A 26,026-nucleotide genomic window follows, 5' to 3' on the forward strand; every position below is an offset into this window, starting at 1 on the left:
AACCCGGAAATAGAATCACCATCATATGCCTGATCAAAACTCACATGCTATCATCTGGCTAACTGTCTCTTTTCGCATTAGAATGACGACTTTGGGACATTGGAAAATATTGTCCCAGTGACATGTTTGTATCGGAAACGCACAAGAATACAGGTATATTTTCTTTATATATAAATAGACCACATGACAGAGCAAGACCGGGACGTGATGCTAAATGCTAGGTTGCTACCATTGGAAATGGGTAGAGGACATTAGCAGCAGCTAGTCGGGTAATCAAAAAGGATGGGCAGATAAATATTGTTTGTGATTACACATTACTGTCACATAAGTACGAGGAAACGAAATATAGAATCCTATTAGTGCACAAAATAGCATACTGGGTGGACCAATAGTAGGGATACATTTCTTTAACTTTTTTATTTTTTCTTCCTTTTTTACAGTTGCAGTGAATACTGTCATATAATGATATAAATTGAGTCAAGGAAGTGAATTATAAAGCAGTATCATACAGGTCGCGAAAGAAGGAAGACCAAAATAGTTGTTTTAGCATGGGAAACAAGAAGCAAGATGCAAAAAGTGGTAGGCAGAACAAAGATTCAAGCAAACGAAGGGAGGATTTAAGGTTACATGAAAAAAAATCGACTCTTAGGGATGGTTGAAACTTGGAAAAAAAAAATGATGCCAAAAAAAACTAGATGCAGTCTGTTAGGATGCTCTCCCTGATGCTAAAATGGTTGCCTGAATCTAACCAATCACTTACAGGTGGTATCGCTGTAGCTGGGGACAAATTGCAGTTCCGATTCTTTTCATATTGCACTTCTCAATGAGGTATGTTCCCATTAAAGCTACACTACAATAGACTACATTACAGTACACTGATGCGCACTGTGTACGCTGTTCATGCCAGGTACCGAGTTCATGGCTCGGGCTGCTGGTCCCGCCTCTTCCTGCTCGGACCCCTGCCGGTCCGGGCGCACGCGGTCCGAACCTACGGCGCCCATCACCAACCCAGTGGCCCAGGCCCGGCTGGTCCTGATGTGAAGGAGCGAGTTCTGTCTGCCTTACAGGTAAATAAAACACTTACGAACCTGCCGTTTTTCACAAAGAAAATAATGAAAAAACAACGGTAACTTCAATTATTTCATTTGGTCCTTTTTTTTTTTTGCAAGACAAAAGTCAGAGCTATGCATGAAACACAGAAATACTAGTAATTCAATGTTATTAAACCACTTTATTTACTAAAAGCCATTTTACTTTTATTTTATTTATTTATTTATTTATTTATTGTTGTCCAGCATGCTGCTCGTTTGGGGCAGCAGTGGAGCCAGAAATCTGCTCTGATGGCCGCCGCCACAATGAACAGCTGGTGGGAGAAGTACGAGGAGTTTGTCGGCCTCAATGAGGTCCGCCAAGCGCAGACCAAAGTCACAGAGGTCAGAAACAAAAACCCAGACTGGACTAAATTCAAAATAAAAGCCAAAAATGCAGATTTGTTTTCCCCCACTAATTTCTAGTTTTGGCAAGCCAATCACAAAGCTTATCCATTCTGAATGACGTTGCAGGCAGAGGCGTCATTCTTGACGTCGAGGGGGCTTGTTCGCGAGGCCCACGGCAGCCTGGAGGCGGTGCAGGGTCGGCTGAAGGAGGCGCGGGCCCGCCTGGAGCGCGTGTCCCGCGAGGAGGCCGCCTACCTGGAGCTGGCTACCCTGGAGCATCGACTGCTGCTGGACGAGCGGCGCCTGCGCGCGGCTCACGGGCACGCCGAGGCGGCCGAGCGCGAGACCTTCGCCTCCTTCTCGGCCGCCGTGCGCGAGAGTCACGAGAAGGAGCGGACGCGGGCCGAGCGCACCAAGAACTGGTCGCTCATTGGGTCGGTGCTGGGCGCTCTCATCGGCGTCATGGGCTCCACGTACATCAACCGTGTGCGCCTGCAGGTGAGGATGCGGCAAGAAAGGGCTTGGCTTGCATTCACTTGCCCGTTTTTGTTGTTGTATTTTTGTAGTTGTAAGATTAGTACAATTAGTATATTGATTGTAAATATTAAAATCAAAATATTTATAAAATCAACCATCTTAAATATACATGAAAGACAAGACAAACTTTATTAGAAAAGAAAAGTACATACATACATACATATATATGTAAACAATTGTACATACACAACAAAATATTTTTTTTTCAGCTATGACATCATTTTTGTGCTACCAGTATTCAATTTCAAAAAACAAGATTACGAAAAGGGTATAGGAAAAAGTAAAACGATGAAAAAAGCAATATCAGTAAATAATTAGTTAATTTAATTTATGTAAATGATAGCATAAAATATTAATTAAAAATAAACAATTTTACTAATATGTTTAATATTTATTATTTTTATTTTTAAATAATTGTTTAACTGGTTTATTGTAAATAGTAACAAAAATATGAATAAATATTTTTTACATGTGCATGTGTGTTGTTTTGTAGGAGCTGAAGAGTCTGTTGCTGGAGGCCCAGAAGGGTCCGGAAAGCCTGCAGGAAGCCCTCCGAATCCAAGCCGGGAACCATCGCACGCAGCAGGATGAGCTGGGGGCGCTCATCGACAGCCTCAGGGTCTCCCTCCGGGGGGCCGCCGTCGCCGTCCCTGAGGGGAGCGGTCCTCCCCCCGCGGACCGCTCGACGCTCCTGGAGACACTTTTACCCCAAGTGTCGGAGCTACGGCAAAGCCTCGGCGGGGTCCGCTGCGAGCTGTCCCACGTGAGGAACCTTCTGGAAAGCGGCTCCCGGCGGGGGTCCGAGTGGACGCCGGGCTCTGCGGCGGAAACTCAGAGGACGCTGAGCGAGCGGATCGGCCGCAGCACGCTATACAGCGCCGCCTTCGCGTACACGGCCGCCGCACTCACCGTCACAGCTGTGTACGCGCTACTCAGAGGAGGAGCTTAGAGGCGGTCACCATGGTAACACCGCCTCTCACGCTACAGTAGTTAAATAATAATGGCAAAGATGTTGGGGGGGGTCACATGACTTGTCTTGAGTCAGGCTTTACTCGGCCATTTTAAGACTTGAAATTAAATATTTGACTTCAACTTCAAGTAAATGACTTCAGTCTTGAATGTTTACATTTAAAAATCATCATTTTCAAGAGATATTCTTAAAAAAAAAAGTGTAAATTCTTGGGGGAATTAAAAAACAACAACTGACATACTCCTTGTGAAATAAGATGGAAAAATAGTAACATTTTGGCCTTTTTTTTTCTTGCAAAATAAAAATAAAAATTCCAAGAAAATGTGGCTTCCATGAAAACAGTTCTAAAAACAAGACAAAGAAACAACACATTACTATAAGAAAAAAAAACTTACAAGTCTTTTTCAAAATTAAAGTTTTTTAAAAGCATTTGAGGAAAAAAAAAATCGAAACCATCTTTTTTTCAAGAAAGTGTGAGTTGTTGGGGGGGGGGCTAATCTACAAAAATTAGTAAAATTCAAGCTTTTTTCCCCCAAAATTACGTTTTGAACATTTATCAAATTACGTTTTCAATAAAGTATTTTTCTCTTTTCAAGCGAACCATTGAGGTAAAAAAAAAAAAAAAGTTGGTGACAAGCTCTGAAAAAATGTTGACTAACGTTACGTGAAGTGCAAATTGGCTAATGTGCGAAAAACTCTGAACTTGCTTGAAACTTGAGGTTAAAAAAAAAAAAAGAGTTGAGACTGACTTATGATGACTTCTCACCACTTGTGCCGAGTATACTACCTTTGACGTCACGTTGCACTGGGACCAATCACAGACTCACAATTAAAATGAAGACCAAGTGCTGCTCTGCTTGTTTGTGAGCAGCAGAGGGCAGCAAAGACACTAATTAAGCTTGTCAATGCTGTCGAGGTAACACTTTTTTTTGTGTTCACACGACCATAAATGATTAAAAAGAATGTCCATCATAAAAATGTCTTTGAACATTATTCAATTTGACTCTATTTCATATCTTTACCGTTTTGTTCAATATAGGCTTTTCTACTGTAATAGATAAATGTCTACAGTTCACACAGCCAGCACTGCTTCCATCACACGGCAACTTGATGGTGAGTATACTTTTCAAGTGTTAATATTCTTAGTCTTTTACTGGCGTTACAGTTAAAATACATTTTATGTTTGTTTTTTTACAATTGAAAACACTTCCCATGTGTTTTGATAACCTGCATGTGGCATATTTTCCCCCAAGGATCAGCAATTCTTGTACGTCTGGCTGAAAATGACTTGAAAGTGCCTCCAAGTCATGTACAGAGATTAAAAATATGTAACAGGTTCTAATAGTTCACTCACACATTTTTTACAGACTAAATTTGTTGTTAGTTGTTTCATTTCATAATGGGTGGGTGAGAAGGCAATAAAGACACAAGTGTTTGTATATAGCATGTTACAAAGTCAATACAAAAAAAAAAATCCTGTTGAAATGTGAAAGTGAATCGAAAGATTTGTCAAGGCTTTGTCATTGCTGTGCCGCCTTACGTTACGTTTGAACTGACGCGATCTTATTTCTGTATTTGTGCGTTCGTGCGCTGGTAAATCCTCTGCAGCAGCTGCCGAGGCTTTTCTTAGCGCAATCATCATTCCCAGCTCCATCTCATGCCGGCTGTCAGACAGATATACACACCAGGAGATTCACATTCGCACCTATTGGCCAAAGAGGCAGCTAGCAATTTGCTCTGAAATTAGATTTATCTAAAAAAAAAAAAAAGATTGATGTGTTAATTGATGCTTTTTAAATGTTAGTAGCTCAGGCAGTGCAGGTGCGGAGGGGATTGGAGGAGGCTCAAGTGGGCGTAAAACGCACACCTGTGGAACACCAACATAATGTTTTTTACGTGTATGTTCATCTGTAGCTGCTTATGCAAAGCCTTGTTTCCTTAAATAGTTTTGGATGGACATTAATTTAGGTACGCTTTGCTTTTATATTCATAGTTTTAACACAAATTTGGTAAATTCTTACTTCAATTCAGTGTTTTCTGTTAGCATTAATAAACCCGATTCGAAAGCTCTTTTTCCTCTTCTGTTTACAGGTGATGATGTCATCATGCTGCAATGTCAATCGGATCAAAGATATTGAAGCAGGAAGGACGTTTTCCAGGAGGTACGGTACATCACATGATCACATCGACATGCAATTCAGGTCAGTGTGTGAATAAACACAGTAGTCACATGGTGTGGATCAAAGCACTACTACTTTGTTTATCACACCTATAATTCCCTGAAGGCCGTGTTTTTATGACCGCGCTAATTATTGAATGGCTCCCAGTGGTGAGATTGTTCCTGTGGAAAAATGTCTCCTCCATGTTTAGGGGAAGCCAACATGTGACGGCGCATAAGGCGTCTTCAGTGTTGTGATTTCAGTCGAGTTTGTCAACAATCTGCTACTGTGCACTTTGTCCAACTCTTGCTTTGCAATGAACGAAAGCCATTTTCATGTATAAAGGATTGGTCGCAGGGCACGCATAGATAAAGCACATGTAGGCAAATGCTGTATTAATATAAACAAAGAACGGGAAATTAGAATTGCAAATGATGACTTGGATAGAAAAACTATGTCAGATTAAAATGATGGCAAATGGTGATTGGTCACCAGACTCTTCAGATACTCATGGCTGCATAGAGTGCCTCGTTGTCAACCCCGTGAGCTGTATTCCAGCTAGCGCAGGGTTTGAACGGTGATATTTTTGTGTTTCACGCATGTCGTTTTGTGTAGCCGTGAGAAAGATGCTAGACTAAGTAGCATCCATTTTTCCCTTTCGCAATTTTGAAGCCTCATATTTGGCAATTAAAAAAATGGATCATAGACTTCTTGAAATATGTGAAATTTACAACACATTTTTATTTAAAAAAAAAATAAAAATCTCACCGCACAATGCCATCATCTGTTCATGTTGTCTTTTTTTTTTTTTTTTTAAATGCAAACAAGAGAACATGCTACACAACTGGCAAATGAACATATCAAGTGAAAACCACTTACAATTTTTGAAGGGGTGGGTGAGAGGACAAAAAAGAAGAGGCACTGATAGTCTGGAAAAGGGAAGGAAAATGACATACAATGCATTTCAAGGTCAACGAGTTCAACTGAGTAAGGGATTTGTGTGTGGGCGTGCGTGTGTCCGTCTTTGCTGACGCAGGGTCATAGGATCAAAGATGTGAGTTTGTCTAGACACGTTCGTGTGTGAACGGAGCTATAGAAATGGGGGGTCATTTTGTTCGAAGCGCCATGACATTGCATCGGTCTTTTCTGCATTTCAATGAAAGTTTACACAGTGGTGTATGCTTAACTTGCCTACGTCAACTTGAATCATCACCTAAAGATTTTGTCACGCTGCCAACTGTCCACTTTCACAGGACACGCATGCGGGCCACGTCGGCAGGGCACATGCTGGATAGTGGATTCACATTAGGGATGTTCGTTAACACTTTTGTTTTGTTTTTTAAACCAATAGCCTACTGTACAAGTATTCACATTTTGAAAACTTATTTCTGATACAGAGCAGCACCTTTTTGGAGGATTTGAGTTGATTTTTGTGAGAGAGAAAAAAATGTTCAAAATGACTTCTTGCACTTAATGTTTGTTTCTCGTTCAAAGGGACCCTGACTGTATGTTCCATACGATTTATTTGGTTGTCACTAACATAACTATGAGATTGAGATTTCAAAAATCATTTCCGGTTTAATACATTTTGTAGAAACTCTATTTGTACATACGCCGCCATTGTTGTTTGCGTGACGTAGACGCTCCCGAAGCAAAACGGTACGGTTGGGAGCGTGCCCCTCCCCCCACGCCGTGCTGTCGTTTTTCAATGCGTCTGGTGAATGACGACAAGAGGACGGCGTGGGGGAGGAGCACTCTCCCAACCGTACCGTTTTGCTTCGAGAGGGCAGCGCCATTCTACGTCACGCAAACAACAATGGCGGCGAAACTGGAAATGAGTTTTGAAAAATGAATCTCATAGTTATGCTAGTAACAACCTAATAAATTATATGGAGCAAACTTATCATTACAGTCAGGGTTCCTTTGAACAAGAAACAAACATTAAGTGCAATAAATCATTTCCCCCCCACAAAAAATAAACTCCAAAAAATGATTAGGCCTTACTCATATTGTAGTTTATTGCCATATAAGATGCAGTGTATATAAGTATAACTAAGACAAGTCTGCTATCTAGTGGTGAATGGTGATATTACAAGTTCAACTACAGTTAATCCCTGCAGCAATTCGGCACCCGCGGATTTCCACATGGGCATTGGTCGTCGATTACTCGCAGACTATTCAAGTCCTATCATCCATGTAAGATGAAACGTCCGCAGCATGTGTATTTTGTAACTTTACAGTGAATTGCGGTGAGTTTTTTTCCCACTGGGGAGTCGCGTCCTCGGAAAACCGCTGCACTCAGATTTCCCGCTGCATATTTCCCGCTCGCATGTCAAAGACATCTGGAGGAAGAAACCACGGGCCGGCGTCCAATCGTTCCGAACAGCTGAGTGGAAGACGACACAGTACCATTCGGTCTGCTGATGTTTCGGACAAAAGGTTTCGACCTCAAAGTGGACTCCCTTAGCAACACTGTTTGTTTGACTGCAGTGTTTTGGAGAGCGTCAAGACTGATGGCAGGTGTGGCCCAAGCGGACTGTTGTACCTCCGACCCTCAAGAATGTCCAAACAAGCCTCGTCTTTCTCTACTTCCATTTGTCACCTCACTTCATTGTAACTTTCACACAGGGCTTGGTTACGTAACATACGGAGCAGGCATTCTGTACTTTGGCTGACACCGCCGTATTCAAAGATGAAGAGTGAGAGAGACACTTGGAAAAAGTCCGTTTGGCTCAGCAACATGAAATTTGGTAGGCATGTCTATCATGAGAAGACCCACAAAAAAAAGTCTGAAGAACTCGTGTCTTCATACATACAGGAAGGGAACCATTTTGGTTTGAAGTGACCTTTTTAGTCATCTGTGAAAGATAAGATGGTCCAAGCGATTTAATTTCTTTTAATTCAGCCCCTGAAGCCAGTTTTCACATAGTTTGTTTGATGTGTCCATCCTGAGTAGACAAAGGTGGTCATATAAAGTATCAATTATTTATTTATCGTTGAGGTACTTTTCATCAAGATTTTCTGAAAATGTCATCCCCAAAGCCAGTTCTACGTTACAATATGAAATTTGGTGGGCCTTTCTATCATGAGTTGACCCACAAAAAAAGTTTCAAGGACCTAGGGTGTAAAATGAACAGGAAGTCAGCCATTTTTGTTTGCAAGATGGCAATTTAAGGCTGGTTATTTATTTATTTATTTAGAAAATTCAGCTCCCAAAACCAGTTTGACTGAGCAATATGACATTTTATGGTCGTGTCCAAGTCTCAAGGATGAATGCCTGAAAAGACACATGAAGTCAGCAATTTTGGTTTGAAACTGCCATTGAAGAGTGCAAGGGATCCAATTTGAAGCACAGAGAAATGAAAAGACATGTTCAGGCATGTACCATCACCCATGTAATGTTACTGTATGCACCAGAAGCTACCGTAGTTGTGATTTATGGTCAGAGGTAATCCTAGAAAAAAGGTAATGATTAATGATAACATGAACACATTTTTCTAACCGACTAACTTGGACCGTGTTGTTGTTTTTTTTTTAGCTAAATCCTCAACAACTACTGTAAATCAGCTGCAGATTATTAACAAGCACATAACAATAAAAACGAGTGTGGCCAGTGGAAGAATCCAAGATGATGACTTTTTAATTATTAACTGCAAACTGTCAGCAGGAATCTTGCAAAAGTGACAGTAAAAATTGCAACACATCACGTGGATTGACCGAGCAATGGCAAGGGGAAATGACAAAAGGACAAACAGGAAGTGAAGAAAAGGGTGAAATACTGTAAATTGTTGTACACGATGATTGGCGGCATTAAACAATGACATCATCATTTCCAGCCAGTCCCAATGATTCTTTTTATATAATCAGATTATTTATGTAATATCTTAATCCGTGTTGTAGGAAGGAGCGGCATTGGGGTGAGGAGGCATTTAATGGGTAAAGGGTCGACTTTTATACCATTGAAGTTATCTGATAAGAATCTTTTTAGTACCAAATACCAGGAAATAATGGTGACATTTTGGTTTGAAGTGGCCATTTTTGGGTTGTTTTGGCCATTTCCAAGGTGGAATTTATTTGAGAGATTTAATATATATATATATATATATATAATTTATTTATTATTTTTATTATTTTTTTATTTTAAAGAAAAAATCATCCCCAGAAGTGTGTTTGATCACTATCATGAGTAGACTAGACCCAATAAAAAAAATATCACAAATGTTGTAAATCACCCGTTTTTGTTTCAAGGTGGTCATTTGAGGGTCAATTTGGTAATTTTCATGAATCCTACAATGATGAACTTGTCCTTGAGATTTTTGGGAAAATCCTCTGTATTTCCCCCTCCCCGACAAAGGGAAACTTGTCCTAGTGATTCATCCTTGCATCCTTGATTAGGTCAAATGTCTTACTTTGTTTGAAACTTTGAATCATTCAACAAGTTTGACCTCAAACCTGTGGTGAGAAAACAAACAAACAGACTGGCCAAGGCTTCTTTTGGGCTACAAACCTGAAAGACGTCATTGCACTGACTGGTGCTGACTGATTACTGTAATCATGGTGACAAATCAGTTCATCTGGAGCATCTGTTGGGTGGGCAGAGTCAAGATGTCCATCGGCATTTTCATGAGACTAAAATGTGCCAAATCAGAGATCAAGATCAAACTATTTTGTTTCCAAAAAGTAGCTCAATGCTAGCGATAGCAGAGAATATGTAAAACCATTCAAACATAAAACACATTGGACACGTTTTATTGTTTTTGTTTTGTTTTTGTTTTTTTGATAATGAATGACAAATGGCTAGTCAGCTAAGCTAACGTAAATAGCTCCGTATTCTGGGACATGAACGTGCCACACTTGCTCCATCACAAACAAATCAACTTGAATGCATGCCTATTTGATCCAGAGTGTCATAATATCTAAAAACCTCTATGCAATGACTGCCTATGTTTTGACATGTGGAAAAGTCGATAAATCTCCTGGAGCACACTTGATGGCGACGAGTAACATCCACGAGTTCAACGCGTTTGTGTGTGTCACTGCTCATGGCCAACTCAGTACATTCTGTTCTGCAGCCTTTACAATGATAATCATCATCATCATATGATGTGAGGCTGAGTTTACAGTCCAGACATCTGCATTCCATTAACTTGATCTTGATCACCACATGATGAGCACTGACATTTAAACCATTGGCAATGATTTGAGCTAAACACTTGCTTCTTGTTTGACATTTGAGGTGAATTATCAGGGGTACCCAACAAAACCACCCTCCCCAAACTGCACCCCTGGGAAGAACGACTGGAAACTTGATAGATTTGCTACTTCACCCGGTACCAAATGGCTAGCGGTCCGCGGACCGGTGTTTGGGCACAAGCCGCACCACTGCTCTCCCTTCACTTATGTATTAGAGTACAGTATCTTATATATAAGCGATCTTCGTTCACCATGGCAACGGGTGAGGGGCGGAGCGCGGCCGCGAGCTCGCCGCTGATTGGCTTGCGGCACGACCGCTCATGGTGCTATATAATGTGTGAATGAGCGGCGGCGAGCGGCCACCTTCACGCCGCTCGTCCACGTCCAAGAAAGCTCAGCAACGAGACGGCAGACGAGCGACTGACCGGGCGGCAAGGCAAGAAAACGAACAGCGTCGCTTCTTTGTGGTGGAAAAAAGCAGAAGAAAGCCCGTGACCGATAAAATACCGGTGAGTGATTATCGCTGATATGATGGCTGGCTTGGGTTATGTGGAGTGCGCATGCGCAAGAAACCCACACAATGGTGGTTCTACCTTGGGTGATTTTGCGCATGCGTGAGTAAGCGATTAGTGGGCTTTTTTTCTTCTCTACCCCACTAACATACTTCATTGAATGATATATTGAATTAATGTTTTTAAAAATCCATGTAAATTGCCTTGCATAGGATCACACGCCATGCACGTGATGTGTGCCAATTTAAACAAGGAAGAAGAAAACCCGGCGAAAGTGTTGGCTTGTTGTGTATATGACGTCACGATTATTATGTAACTTGGGTTGCGATGCCAATGCACTGAATACTGTATGCCTAATATGCGTGAATCAGCAGATTTCGCGTTGCCTCTTGTGTGCACGCTGAGCTTCATTTCACTTAAAATTATAAGAATTAGTAACTCAAAGCACCACATTGAATTGCATGCTGAAAAATGACAATCGTTTAATTGGCAGAAGTGTGACTTTCTGCTATTGTACAACTTAGCGTGTCAAGGCCATAAAGTTGATAAAGATGCCAACGAATTGTAGTGCATGTCAGACAGTCACTTATTCAGTTACGGAGGTAGTTAACCAGCGTTAGACAGTCCACTACCCAAGAGTCAGTTTAAAAAATAATAATAATTTGGTTACCGGTAGTTAGTTGGCGTACGTGTCAGTCATTTAGTTGGTTAACTTACTCAGTAAGTTGATGCGTCATTTATTTCAATCAAGTCTTCAGTCTGTCAGTAACTGTAGTTAGTTAGTTAGTTCATTATTCAGTCAGTCAGTTATTTAGTTAATCGGTTTTGTTAATTATTTACATAGTCAGTCATAGTTTTCGTCCATATTAGTCAACCAGTCCAGATAGTTAGCAGGGCTCCGTCGGGGCACCTAAAGTTCACGAACGCTTGGTCGACTGGTCCAGTACAGATTTCATCAACAAATACGAAGAAATCAGAACGTTCTTGCTTATTTATATCTTTTTATATTCAATATTTAGAATTTTTATGGATTTAATTTTTTTTTTTTTTTTACAGATCTTGTTAAATCTTTGCATAAGGAAATGGGTTGAGCAAGACATAATTCGTAGAGCTTTTAAAATTAAATAAATGCTTAATATGAAAAAAATAAATAATTGAAACTAATTGTATCTGGCAGAGCCACCACCTTAAAAAGGCTTAAAGTAGGACCCTTGTTAGTTAGTTAGTAGGGGTGGAAATCTTTGACTTTTTCACTATTCAATTTTTGGGTCTACGATTTGATTCATAATCGATTTTTGCTTCAGAAAGATTTTTGCTTCAAAATGATTTGATTGACATTGATTTCTGCTTCAATTTATAGATATGCAAAGAATCGTCATGATATACTCCAGTCTGACTCGCTCATGCTAATTAGCGCGCTACTCGCAGCACTTTTATCACTCAAAAGCACGGCTACTCATACAAAAACGCTTCAGTAATGTCTACAGAGAAGCATGCTAACATTACTCACCGGCATATGCTCTTCCTTTTCAGATAAAAAAAACAACAACTTTTATTGGAATAACTTGATCGTGACTTTTTCCTTCTAATGTGACTTAACAGTGTATCAGAACCACACTGCCCCTAAGTGGTCAAATCGTGTACAACGTGAACAGCGCTCCCAATAAAGGCACACACAAACGAGGGCAAGACAGTATCAAATAATTTCAATCAAATCGATTTTGGGACATTTAAAATTGATTCTGAATCGTACTAAGTGAGAATCGCGATTCTTATCAGAATCGGATTTCTTTGGCGCCATTGAGTACATTTGGGTCCTGAGGCTGCGTTTCAGCAATTCCGTGACAAAATCCTGCAGTTTGATCTTCCTTGATCTTGATGTCGCTTGAGGAACCGACAAAAGTTGCCTTGAGGGGAAAGCAAGGCACAAAAGTCAACAGCGGCTCCGTGAAAACATGCTCAGTTGCAAAGCAGCCCCAAGGACAAATTGTCAACACGGGAACGATGGAAATGTACGGTGGCAATAAGGAAATGACGCTTCAGTCAGTGGTTCGGCAAAGATGAGCAGATGGAAACTTGTGCGCAAGTCAGACGGCGTCATCGTCGCCATGACGGACGAATCTCCTGACACACTTGGCAGGAAAGTCATCCGTGTTTGTTTGTATACAGAAGCGCCGCCGCCAGCTGCTTTCTGGCCTGGTTGGCGGATCATTCCAATCCGGTTCTCCATCTGGCCCGGCGTGTCTGCATGGCGGGTGACCAAACGCCAAGCACCGGCAGCTGAACCAGTTGAGCTCGTTAATTCCTTATTAGCACAATTCAATTGCGCTGGTGTTGCTTTGACAAACAAGTTGGGGCAACATTTTGCCGAGTCATGCTGGGGAGGCGTGACCTGCTGGCAAAGTTCCATAAGTGAAGGCCGGTCAAAACGTGTTATCACTATCAAAGTTGATCAAAGAGGAAGGAAATGCCAAACCGCTGGCGCTGTAATCCGAAAACCGTCGGAGAAGTCGCTTATGGAAAGAGTTACCGTCGCAATGAGGAATCAAACGTTTGGAGTCGTTGAGGAAGTTATGCCGTCGTCCTGAAAAGATTCAAGGGAAATTGAGCCATTTTCAGCAATAACAAGTTCCGATTTTGTCCAGAACGAATTTGGTAACTTCATTTTTCCACTTGCTGTCGACCGAAGATGGCATCACCTGCGCTGAGGAAGTAGGTAACGACCAATCATGGCACAGTTTGCTGACCAAACCCACAAAACAGGTGAGGCATGATTGGTCGTTACCTACTTCCTCAGCGCAGGTGATGTCATCTTGAAACGTGCAATGGATGTTTTTAGCAGATTAGTTAATTACAACCTCACCATTCACGATAATTGCTACAGTGTTTTGGTGTGCTAAATAGGTTGTGACACAGCTGAGTCATGCTGAGGAGGCGTGGCCTTGGGAAGTGAAAAAAGTGGAAGCCTTTTGTTGACGGCAACTCTTCCACCAATGTGGCCTATAGTTCTGACCGTGTAAAGCCTAATCCATACAAAGCTACAGTCACAACAAAGAGGAATCTAGAGCTGTCTGAATTAATTGATTAATCAACAAGTCATTGATTATCAAATTAATCGACAATTATTTTACTAATCGAGTAATTGAATGATTTAATTGAAAATTGTCCAAATCCTCTGATTTGAACATATCAACAGTAATTGTTGACTGATTTGTGTCATCCTTCATGAAAGAAGACTGATCATCTTCTGTATATTAATCAAAATAAGACATTTTCAAACAGGTTTTAATTTTGGAAAACAATGACCAAAACCGGTAACATAATACAACATAAACCCCCCTTTTTTTCCCCATCACTATAAGAATACAAAGTATGAAATCAACACCAAAGGAAAAATGCTTTTGTAATACATTTTGATGCAAAATTAAAATTAATCCGATTAGTCGATTAATCGATAGATTAATCGATTCTAAAAATATTCAATAGCGACAACATAACAACGTCAATTAATTAAAAAATTTGCAACAGAGTAATCGGTTATTCAAATAATTGTTACTTGCAACCGAAGGTTTTTTTTTAAAGGGAAAACTCGTAATAAATTTATGTTGCCTTCCAAAAAACACAAGAAGCAAACATTTCTGCAGAAATGTGCATTAGAAGGCCACTGGAAGTCCAACTTCCCACACTTACAAAATCTTCAAAATCACCAAAACCTCGACTTGGCCCCAATTTCAAATTGCTTATCGTGTCAAAATATCAAAAAGTGAAAAAGGAGTTTGGCTGCCTTGGCAAAGTTCTGCCGTCATCCGAGGACAAGCGTTGAGGAAAGCCACGTTTTCCATTTTGACGGCAAATGCGAACGGCATGGAATGAACACGTTGTGGAATGTTCCACATCTCCTCCTGAGCAGTCAAAAGTGGCTTTTGTTTCCCCCCGGCCGGCGAGCTTGTTTCCCCGGCGAGGCCAGGACGTGCCGCCATGTTTTTTGAGCGCGGGCCAGGTGGAGCCCAGTCGTTATATAAGCGGACGAGAAGGGGGAGGCCTCCATGTTGGATGGCGGCCAGAATGAGTTCCTTCCAGCGGACCCTGCGGCTGCCGAGCCTCCACTTTGGCTCCGTGCCACACACCACACACAATTGAGCACGTCTATATATATTTTGGCCTCTACCTTTTTTTTCTCTCTTCTTGCCTACATGGCAGTTCGGTTTGGACGAAATGCTAAATTGGCTTTTACCTGTTTGATTACAAACCAAAAAACTCATTCATATACTAAATACATACTAAAAATACTAAATAATATACTACAAAAATGTGCTGGGCATGTTTGTGAAAGAGTGTGTTTGTGCGTTTCTCTGTGTGTGTGCGTGTGTGTGTTCATTCCCACTTATATGTTGGTGGTTTGTTGGTCTTGGTCTGGCCGCAATCTCCGTTCCTGCTCTTTTTCCGCATGAGCCAATCGGCACTCGACGTGACCTTGCCTGGCCGAGTCAGCGTGACTCAGCAGGTTGCTGCCGCTGCCTACAATTCCCAGCATGCACTGCTACTTAAATGTAGTTTTCAATGTGCTGCCATGTTGACCTCGTCGAGGGGAGGGCAAAAATGGTGCTCACAAGACACATTTGATTGAAAATAAATACATAAATAAAAGGAGGGCTGTGCAATTAATCGAAATGCAATTTCAATTATTAATATTATTATATTATGTCTATTATTACACTCCGCAATTACAGAATCTGCATTAAAAAAAAATTTAAAAAAAGATTATTATTACAAATTTTGAGATGTTTTATATAAACTAATAAACTAGCTTGACTAATAAATTCTGTTTCATCCAAAAGGAACTTTTATTATAGTGTTTCAAAGAATATTTTTTGTTATATTTGTCTTTCTACGATTTTCTAGTTTCGTACCCAAAAATAAATGATCGTCCTACTGCACAGTGCACATGCTGCACTCCAACGTCAAGTTTTTGCCAACATCAATAAATAAATATATAATATTATTATAAATTCTCTTTGGTACAAAAGGAACTTACATAATAGTGTTTCTATTTTTTTTTAAAATTGGTTTTAATATTTTTAAATGTGTAAATATTTTCTTGTTTTCTACCCAAAAATAAAAAAATAATAATAATCATGATTTCAATTATTGCTAAAATAATCGTGATTATTATTATTTTTCATAATCGAGCAGCCCTAAATAAAAGTAAATTATTATGTACAATATTTTTGGGGAATAATTTATTTTCATGATGCATTTTTATAATAATTTAATCTAGGGCTATATTCTAGTTTATAATGTTAATCATTTTTCAATTGAGCATTCCCATGAGTGAAATAAATGTTAAATGCGTGAGCAACCGTGTTCAAATGGGCTCAGCTGTGACACGTTTGTACTACTAGTATCGAATATACACTAACGAATTGTCTTTCTTTGATTGACTGCCTTCATGTGCCAATGTTTGCAACGTGAGGCGTGTTTCGTCGGTGTTTGCTTTCCGGGTGTCATGTTGCCATGTTTAAAAAATGCGGCAACTGACAGGAGGCTTCAGCTCCCGCGTGTGCGTGTGCGTGCGTGCGCGTGTGAGAGCGCACGCGGCCGTGTTGTTTGTAAGCACGATCACTAAGGTGATGGTGGCGATGTCGTGAGACCGCAAAAGACAAGCAAGCGTCCTTTCAAGTCTCGCGCGTTTCTTCTTTCTCCGCAGTCGACAACATGGAGCTTCATGACAAGGAAACGCGCTGTGGAGAGATTCTGCCGGTGGTCGTCATAGGTAAGCACGACAACACGTAGTAAGTAAACTCAACTCTATGTAACGTTGACTTAACAGGCATGTCGTCATTTCGTATGGCAAATATTGACAGCTACGCGATATATATATATATATTTATATATGCAAACTATTTTACTGAAGGCGTTTTTCTGACACAAGCCGTGGCTGACAAAACAGGTCGATTATTTTTTTTATGATTTTTAAAAGAAAGACATAACCAAAAGCAAAAACTTTGACAAATATTTTTGTTTAAATGAACCATAGCTCTTATAGTATGGAGGGAAGTTTTTGTCTGAAAATGATTGACCCAAACGGAGGCGGCGTGGATCAGTGGTACGAGTGCTCGTCTCCCATCCGTGAGGTTGCGGGTTTGACAGTCAGCACTGGTGACCTACGGAGGACCAAAAGTGCCCAAATTAAAAAGGAAACAAATGACTAAAATAAAAGTGGATATAAAAAAATAAAATACATGGAAATAAAAACTATATATATATATATATATATATATATATATATATATATATGATATGATTTTTCAAATGTTTTAAACCATAACATTCTGTGTACGTGAAATTACAAAAGAATATGTTTTGATTGTGGCCATCTGATTAATTGATCCAACATTATTATTATTATTTATTTTTTTTACTTTACAAAATCGTCTCACGGGCCGTTTTAAACCCCTTTGCGGGCCTGATCTGCGAACCGTATGTTTGACACCACTGATTTACACGTTTTTGAAAAAAAAATGTTGCTTCTGCATTTATCACATATTTTTCCAAATTTTAAACTGAAATGTTGCTGCATAGTCTCGACTCAGTACAGTAAAAAAAAATGTGCTTGTTTGTTTATATTCGCGCGAGTGCAAAGGTCGACGATAATGTGTCGAAACTTGCCGATTCATGGCTCCGGATTAAAATGTTTCCGGTGATTTAGCACTTGGGAGACGTTTCACAACAGCAAAACTCCAGTTGGATATTGTCGACTCGGCTCAAAAGTTCACTTTGAGGTTGTCAAATGGATTGTGAGAGTAAACTATGCCGTTTATTGGGTTAGTGGGTTGAGATTACGATCAACTCCTTCAAACCTAAAAACATGTAAATACGTTTTTCTTTATAATTTGTCCTTCACTTCCCAAAACGTATTTATATGTTGTTTTATTTAATGTTTTTTTTTAATGCTAGAACATACAAAATGGCTTTGATGCAGCTTCTGACATGAAGAGGCCGCTTAAAGCAATGGCAGTTATTACAAAAAACGGCCAGCAGATGGCAGCAGAGTATACGAGTTCAGCCAGGGCCATGTTGAAAACAAGCTCTTTTTGACAGTGTTTTCAACAGGAATGTGAATATTGCTGAAACTTAGCTCTATTCTAATGCTAATTGCTGCAAAACAGAAACTGATAGAAATATACTTTTTTCCTCGTGAATGAAGAGACTTTAATCTTTCTTTTGGTAGGTTCAATGTTTTTATAGCGGTAGAACACGATATTCTGCAAGCCTTCCAAAATCAGTCAAAATCCAGTAAAACAGACGGGAGCAAAGGGGGTTGCTTCGGTGGAAATGGCTGCAAGTGAATGAGTTAAGTGTTGATTTTAGGGTTAGATATTCAAGATGGGTTCGAGTGAAAGAGATGGGGCTATGTAGTGTAAGGATGAATGGGTTAGTTTAAGGAGTGTCAATTGTGGTTATGGTTAATGTCGTGTACTACACAAAAGGATTTCGAGTCCCAGAAAGGAAGAACAAAAAGTTGTTTGTGTGAAGTACGATAAGCCATGAGAGCGTCCGATGAGCGCGTCCGACACCCGATCTCACGCCACACTCCTCTTACTCTGCGTTTCCCAGGCAACGGCCCCTCAGGAATCTGCCTGTCATACCTGCTGTCAGGCCACACCGCCTACCTGTCGCCCGGGGCCTCGCACCCCAACCCGCTGCTGCACAGCAAGTTGGCCGAGCAGCCGGGCCTGTCCCTGCTGGAGCAGGACCTGGAGTACCTGTGCGAGGGTCTGCAGGGGCGCTCGTCCAACCCGGTGGCCGTGCTCTTCGACTCGCTGCTGCTGCCCGACAGCGACTTCGGCGCGGACCACACGTCCCCGCTGGAGTGGCGCTACGAGCCCGAGAGAGCCGTGCCGCACCTGGTGCTGGGCAAGGGGCCCCCGGGAGGAGCCTGGCACGTACGTACCTCGCGCGGCCCCTCGGTTTGCCCCTCGCCAACGGCTTCGCAGACAACTTGATCCTCGTTTGTTTGCTTTCAGGCCATGGAGGGATCCATGCTAACGCTAAGCCTCGCTAACTGGATGGAGCTGCCGGGACTGAAGCTGAAGGACTGGATGAAAGACAAGAGAAGGTGAAGTGCGTTCCAATTCATTTGGGGCCATTTTTGTGCACGTATCCTGGTGGAAGTGTGAACATTTTTAGAATCCCGGAACTCGAACCCAGCAAAATGCACATGAGAACCAGGATAAAAAGCAGAATCATAAGCTACTAAAACCAGGACATGAACCAGAGTCAGTCTCAGAAACAAACTAGTACACGACCAGAACCACAACCAGAAACATCATTTCACCCAAAACAAGGACACTAACCAGAACCATTAAAACCAATTAAAACCTAAACCAAAATCCACAGCTGAAATCAGAAGTAAAACCAGAACTAGGATCAGAAACCAAACCAGGACTAAAACCTAAGCACAATCACTTCATAGCCAGAAACGAAACCAAAACACGAACACTGAACAGAAATAGAAATAAAACCAGAAAAATAAGCAAAACGAGAATCTGAACCAGAAGTAGAAGTACAACTTAAACCAAATTGATTCCATTGATGCCACAACACCTTCACCTAAACAGGATCAGAAACACACTCAGAACCGGTGGCAACTCCAGGTCCAGAAAGTAAAAACCCTGCCACAGTTTGTCTTTAGCCCCTGGCGCTAGCTAGCTAGCACTCTAGCTAGCTCCCATGGTCCTCATTTACCTGCTAGGGCACTAGCTAGCTAGCTTGCTAGCTAGCACCAGGGGCTAAAGACAAACTGTGGCAGGGTTTTGACTTTCTGGACTTGGATTTGCCACCTCTGCTCAGAAAACAACCAGAAGCAAAACGGATTCAACACAACTAGCAGCAGAAGCACAAATCTAAATCAGAACAAGGACACTTAACAGAAACAGAATTAAAACCACAGCCAATATTGTAATCTTGAACCAGAAGTAGAACCAAAACTAGGATGAATGGCAGGACCAGAACAAAACAACCAATCCAAACCATAAAGCAGGGCCCTAACGTTAAGTGTTTGTTTTCCGCGGCAGAAACGTGCGCAACGACCGCGCCACGCCGGCCGAGATCGCCTCCTACTACCAGCACTACGTTTCCCGGATGTCCCTGGAGCACAACTTTGCCTGCGGGACCACCGTCACCTCGGTCACCAGATGGCCCGCGGACCACCACGACTCCCACGGCTGCTGGAGGGTCACGGGTCTGCAGTGCCGAGAGGGGGAGGATCTTGGAGGTACAATTATCCTTGTGTGTGTGCGTGTGTTATTTCAAAGATTGTTTGTTAGTCGGAAGTCTTAAGTTAGATGATAAAGTCGACGATTGTTGTCAGGTCGCCAGAAACGGAAATAGTCATAAGTACTTGAATCGCTATGCTTAGCTAAAATTGCTACTTTGCTTTGACTGGCCACATGGTGATTAGCATTAGCATTTTAGTATTTGTTTTGTATTTAGTGTTAGCACTTTAGCATTAGCAATTGAGCGTATTGTCGTCGAAGAGTTAGTATGTCATAGCATTTTAAGCTAATTGCTAATGTAACTGCTCAGCAAATATTTGGCTTACTATCAACCTTCCTCCACTAGACGATTCTCCCGCGGAGTCGGTGCCCTTCTCGCTGCTGGCCCGCAACGTGGTGTTGGCGACGGGCACCCACGACATCCCCGCCCGCTTGGGCGTGGAGGGCGAGTCCTTGCCCTACGTGTGCCACTCCTTCTGGGAGCTGGAGGGCGCCATCTCCCGCGGCGAGCTGGACGAGTCCTCGGACCCGGTGCTGGTGGTGGGCGCCGGGCTGACGGCCGCCGACGCCGTGCTGGCGGCCCACCACCTCAACACGCCCGTCTACCACGCCTTCCGCCGCGCCGTCACCGACCCGGGGCTCATCTTCAACCAGCTGCCTAAGATGCTCTACCCAGAGTACCACAAGGTCAGACGCTTTTATTACGAACTGTAAAAACACAATAAAATACAATATGGCGCTATCGCACAGTGAGGCTTTTTATTGTTATATTATATTATAAAAATAAATAGCTACTGTGATTGTGGAGTGCATCTGGGAAAGATTCACAGCCTCTTTACGTTGTATCCATTGTGTTGTATTACAGGCTCATTAAAAAAATACATTATTTTTCCCCCCTCAAAGTTGTACACACAACAGCCCATCGTGAGAACAAGATACAGTACAGTAAAATATATTTTTTTATTTTTAAGTTGAAAACTAAAATAAAATGCTGAAGTGTATATAGTGTAGTATTCACAGTGCTTATAAAAATATGAAAAAAAAATATAGAATGTTTAATTCTTTACTGATACAAATAAAAAATTTAAACTAAGGAGTTTGGAGTGCATCTGGGAAGTATTCGCAGCCCTTCACTGTTTCCACATTAAGTTGTCACTCTGTTCTAAAGTGGAATACAGTAAATGTATTTATTTTTTAAGTACTGTGAATACTTTGCGCTTAATTATTCCCACATTTCATGTTACAGAGTTCTACATTTTCAATTCCTCAAAGTAAGACGTGTACTTTGCGTATGCTGCCCCCTAGTGTGACCGTCGTGTAGCGCAGCCACAGCTTTCAAACGCTGACCTTTTCCCGCATTTGTTTTCAGGTTCACCAGATGATGATGCAGCAGCAGCACCAATCCGCGTCGCCTCTGGACTCGTCTTCCTCACCTGCGCGCTTGTCCTCCTCTTCCTCATCCTACGCCGGCTACCTCAGCTTCCCGCGCCACCGCGTGGTTTCCTTCCGACCGGACCGCAAATGCGTCCTCCTATCGGACTCGGGCCAGCGTAGCGTGGTCCAAGTCTCCAAGGCGCTGGTGCTGATCGGCGCCCACCCCAACCTGTCCTTCCTTCCCGAGCAGGGCCGCCCTCTGGGGGTGCGCCCGGACGAGGCCGTCACCTGCCGGAGGAACCCCATCGACGTGGACCCCTTCACCAACCGCGTGGTGGCGGCCGACGGGCCCGGCATGTACGCCATGGGCCCCCTGGTGGGCGAGAACTTTGTGCGCTTCCTGAAAGGCGGCGCCCTGGCCATAGCCAGCGATATCGCCAAGGGTCTCAGGGGGGGTGAGGACGGGGGGGGTTTGGGGTCCTCGGACATACTGGCAGACAAGTGGGTGGCTGCGCAGACCCTCGCCAAGGTGACGCGATCGTAGCGGCGGGAGAAGAGAAGGCAAAGTAGCTTTTCTCATTGTGCAATTAGATTTATTTTTTAAAAAGCGTTGATCCTTTTTCTTTTTCTTTTTTTAACATTTGTTTCATAGCGGTGGTTCTCAAACTGGGGCCCACGAGCCGTAGCTTGGGCATCCGCATACTAATTCTGTCAGAATTTGCCGTGCGCTACTTGCAAAGTCAGCTATCCTTTTTGTGCTTAGGCGAAATCCATGGCTGGCAAAAGTAATGCCTTGGCGCCAACTCGTGGCATCCTGTTGCCAAGGAACTATGGTTGTGCTTGTAAGATTACATCCCCTGTGAAATGCCCGTGTGTGTGCTAGCTAGCTAGCTAGCACACGGGCTAAAGCTAATTGTGGCAGGGTTTTTACTTTCTGGACCTGGATTTGACACCTCTGTTCAGGAATGACTTAGTCATTAAATAAAACAAAATGGTTGCCATTAAGTTTTGGTTAGTTAGAGAAAAACAAAATTATGCATTGACAATATTTCACAAATTCTACCAGAGCATGTAAACATATGAGAACAATTGTGTTGAAGTGAGGCCAGAAATGTAGTCTTTTGCCGCCATCTTGTGGCATGTGTAGGAATTTTTGGGGCATCAATTACTCGCGAGTCGCAAATATTTATAATTTGCAGCACGGTTCCTTCTCCTGCACTGTACAGTATATGTCGTATTGTAAAAATATAAAAAAGTACTATAGTTGCCTATTACAGTAGTTGCTACCAGATGGCAGCAAAGAACTACTTTTGTCCAAAGCTCCTCAATTCACTTCAGTATCAAGATGGCCAAAGCACAAAAATGGCAAAATAGAGAGATTTTCTTTCATTTATTCCCTCCACACTCCTACCAAAAATCAGCAACTGGACAAAACCACAAAATAGGCCGGCAGGCTAATTAAATAAATTATAAAACGCAGTTACTGCTGCCTACTTTAACTTTGGACTTTTTTAGTCTTTGCCAAGATAAAATAATTATATTCTGGGAGGATCCCTGATAACATTTGTGGACCCAAAAAGTTTGAGAACCTCCGTTTTCTATCATCTGCTGGTAATTTTCTACATATATTATAATTTTTTTTAATTTAATTTTTAATTTTTGGCCGCAGCTAAAATGACCTCTTTGGGTTGCAGGGACTAGCTGGCGTGTGTGTGTGTGTGTACCACTTTAAGAACCTCTTCATCCTTATATGGGCATCACACCGCTACAACCAGGTCACATGACTGAAACAAGTCAGTCCAAACTGGAACTTGGAGTTCCTCCTCCTTCTTTTTTTTTTTAATTACCTGTTTAAATGTGTTGTCATCGTTAAAATAAGAAAATATGCTGTATTTATATTCTTTCTTACAAGACCAAAGCCATGATTCAACACACTGTAATGACTCGTTACTGTTTTGTGTTCATCTGACACTAATGACGCTTCACGCCACACTAAATGGATTCATGGCACTATTTACATGTGATATCTCATACATTTGACAAAAATCATTATTTACACATTTCTGCTGACCTTCCTTTCCGCTGTTTATTTTTTATTTTTGCATCCTTCCTTTTGCTGGCCTTCCTTTTTGACCTCTTTTCTGCCTTCTTTCTACTATGACAGTTTCCCCCCTTCCTTAATCTTACTTTTCCTTCCTTACACTCACTTTGTGCTTGACTCAAATTATCTGCCATTAATTCACTTGTGTATACTTACACAGGCCCACCCTTTGTATATACACCGAGTAAATATCGAGATGCTAATTGCTGAGGAAGCACATTCGACATGTCAAAATGAACACCGGCTAATTAGGTTAGTTCATCTTAAAATGGATGCCACACATGCACATACTGTCACTGTCAGCTTGTACCACATGACTTCTCCAAGCCAATCAGCAGAGGTGGCAAATCCAGGTACACAAAGTAAAAACCCTGCCACAGTTTAGCCCCAGGTGCTAGCTAGCTAGCTGCCTAGCTAGCTAGCATCAGGCTCTAAAGCCAAACTGTGGCAGGGTTTTTACTTTTTGGACCTGGATTTGCAACCTCTGCCAATCAGTACCAGTGTAGTCATAACATTTGGTATTTTAATGTAAAAATACTTAATATATTGTAATTTTTTTTATATTGCCTTTAAAACAACATAATTTTTGGTCATTTAAATTTTTTTTTTAAATTATCCAAATGTAATGTACCATGTAAGTTTTTACTGAGTGCCCTGTTAAGGGTTATGTGTATTTTTTTAATTTGTTTTTTACTTGAATCTTTTTCATGTGTAAACTATTAAAACACTGCGTGGTCTTCATCAGGTTCCAAAATGAAAGTATGTCGTCGTATGCAGACAAGACAGACCCCGGGGTCAATAGATACGATCGCTGGACCCGTCGTTTTGGTTACTCGCTGACACCACAACCTCTCTAAATTATGTGTTGGTTTTTCAGTAGGAAAAAAAATGAGTTTTTTCCCTCCAATGATAATTAACTTAAAAGTCAATCATTAACATTACTAGAGGACAAAAGGGCAGTGGGACAGTTTGAAAAGACCTTAACTGACCTAAGCTGATTCATTTCACTTTTTAAAAACAAATTCATCCAAGTTGTTCTCATTTCAGAATTTTTTTTCCATCAGAAATATTATCAAAATAATTGTTTTTTTTGTGCTGATTATGTTTTAGGTCCCGTTTTAACATTATTTAATCTCATACATCATTTAGGAGCGTCGCAGCAAAATGTAAAAAAAAAAAAGAAACCAAAGAAAAATCAGAACATGTTATTCTAAGATTTGACAAAATTTGCTGTTGGTTGCACTATTTTGGGCGCTACCTCTATGCAACAACATTTCATTTATTGGCCAAAGATGCAAAAACAAAACAAATTTGTGCTTGTACTTGATTAGAAATGAGCCAACAATCCCAACTCGTTGATGTTTGTGTTTATTCACCTTGTATGTTTAGTTTTGCAAAATCTGGCACTTAATTGGCTCGTTGTAGACCAGCCAGTAGTGCCTTCCAATCTCATGCAATGAATAACAAAATGATTAACATAATGAATTGTCATCTTCTATATGCACAAGATGATGTTTGTACTGCAAATGGACATGTTTGTATCCAATCACATTGTGGAAATTAAATGCACTTCTGTGCAAACATACCGGCTTTGTGCGTGTTTACTGCGTCGCTGCCAGTACTGTAGTTGTGAAACTCTTCTTCGTTTGTGTCTGCATGACTGCATTATAATGCCTCCTGGTGGCCAAGTCGCTCACACCCAAAAGAGCTGCAATTAATTCATCATGATACACAAACGGTTTAATTCGTTACTTTTCTATTTAATTATCCATCATCCATCCATATACAATATTATAGAGGGGTATTTTACTTTTAAGAAAAAAATCAAAACAAAAAATTTAGTTGAGTTCTTGGTGAGGCTGGATAAAAGGTACTTGCATTCAGTTCAATAGGAAACGTTGATTTTGATTATTATTGTTATCACTTCAACCATCGATCAAGACCACCTGCGGGAATTAGTGGTTCCTGACAGGATAGGGTGAGATCACAAAAATGTTAATTAATAAAATAAATTAGAATTACATGAATTATACACAATACAGTAAGAAATTAGCATGAATTTGTCGCTTTATTATAATTTTTATTTTATTTATCTTGTTAAGTAATGTGCTTATTTATTGGTTGTAAATAGTAAACGAAAATATTTATATAATAATTATCCACAAGGACCAACTATGGAGTAGCAATGAAGAAGTGTTATTTCTGGCCACCAGGTGTCCCTGTTGCACAAGGCATAACAAGTCGTGCAGTCGTTCTTAAACTTTTCTCCAAGTACATAAAAAGAATGCTTCAAACACGGAAAAAAAAACCTACTTAAGCAGCGATTCAATTAAAATGGATTACACTTTAAAAAATCAATGCACCTTAGTAAAACTTTTAAAACAGGCACTTAAATATTAAATACAACTGAACTGAGGTAGCTCTATAATGTATTGCATGTGTATTGTGTACCTAACATTGTGGCCA

The 26,026-nt window shown here is 41.1% G+C and overlaps 2 protein-coding genes across 5 annotated transcripts; both read left to right on the top strand.

The window, feature by feature from the left end:
* The first annotated feature begins 1 nt into the window (after position 1).
* ccdc51 (coiled-coil domain containing 51) lies at positions 2–5,880 on the top strand. 3 transcript variants are annotated; one of them, XR_013295115.1, is made up of 8 exons: positions 2–153; positions 763–828; positions 908–1,067; positions 1,296–1,433; positions 1,563–1,934; positions 2,467–2,936; positions 3,983–4,056; positions 5,035–5,875. XR_013295115.1 is itself a non-coding variant. In XM_077573836.1 (7 exons), the coding sequence occupies exons 2-6, from the start codon at positions 824–826 to the stop codon at positions 2,920–2,922; spliced, it is 1,131 nt and encodes a 376-aa protein (XP_077429962.1). In that variant the 5' UTR covers positions 2–153; positions 763–823; the 3' UTR covers positions 2,923–2,936; positions 3,983–5,880. The 3 variants fall into 3 exon arrangements, 2 of the variants coding, with proteins under 2 accessions (XP_077429962.1, XP_077429961.1); XM_077573836.1 differs by having other exon boundaries at positions 3,983–5,880; XM_077573835.1 differs by lacking the exons at positions 3,983–4,056; positions 5,035–5,875 and having other exon boundaries at positions 2,467–3,936.
* A 4,756-nt stretch (positions 5,881–10,636) lies between these two features.
* osgn1 (oxidative stress induced growth inhibitor 1) lies at positions 10,637–25,145 on the top strand. 2 transcript variants are annotated; one of them, XM_077573815.1, is made up of 8 exons: positions 10,637–10,804; positions 16,515–16,580; positions 18,425–18,753; positions 18,835–18,926; positions 19,885–20,084; positions 20,432–20,772; positions 21,455–22,020; positions 23,154–25,145. In XM_077573815.1, exons 2-7 carry the CDS (start codon positions 16,523–16,525, stop codon positions 22,001–22,003), a joined length of 1,569 nt encoding a protein of 522 aa, XP_077429941.1. In that variant the 5' UTR covers positions 10,637–10,804; positions 16,515–16,522; the 3' UTR covers positions 22,004–22,020; positions 23,154–25,145. The 2 variants fall into 2 exon arrangements, with proteins under 2 accessions (XP_077429941.1, XP_077429940.1); XM_077573814.1 differs by having other exon boundaries at positions 21,455–25,145.
* The last annotated feature ends 881 nt before the right edge of the window (positions 25,146–26,026 follow it).

Source organism: Vanacampus margaritifer, chromosome 8 (genome assembly GCF_051991255.1).
Source record: "Vanacampus margaritifer isolate UIUO_Vmar chromosome 8, RoL_Vmar_1.0, whole genome shotgun sequence".
NCBI classification, from domain to species: Eukaryota; Metazoa; Chordata; class Actinopteri; order Syngnathiformes; family Syngnathidae; genus Vanacampus; species Vanacampus margaritifer.

Coding starts and splice junctions, on each gene's coding strand:
- osgn1 (XM_077573814.1), top strand. CDS start 16,523: ATGGAGCTTCATGACAAGGAAACGCGCTGTGGAGAGATTCTGCCGGTG. Junction 16,581..18,424: donor TCTGCCGGTGGTCGTCATAG/GTAAGCACGACA, acceptor TGCGTTTCCCAG/GCAACGGCCCCTCAGGAATC. Junction 20,085..20,431: donor AGAGGGGGAGGATCTTGGAG/GTACAATTATCC, acceptor TTCCTCCACTAG/ACGATTCTCCCGCGGAGTCG.
- ccdc51 (XM_077573836.1), top strand. Junction 1,434..1,562: donor CGCAGACCAAAGTCACAGAG/GTCAGAAACAAA, acceptor ATGACGTTGCAG/GCAGAGGCGTCATTCTTGAC. Junction 1,935..2,466: donor TCAACCGTGTGCGCCTGCAG/GTGAGGATGCGG, acceptor GTTGTTTTGTAG/GAGCTGAAGAGTCTGTTGCT.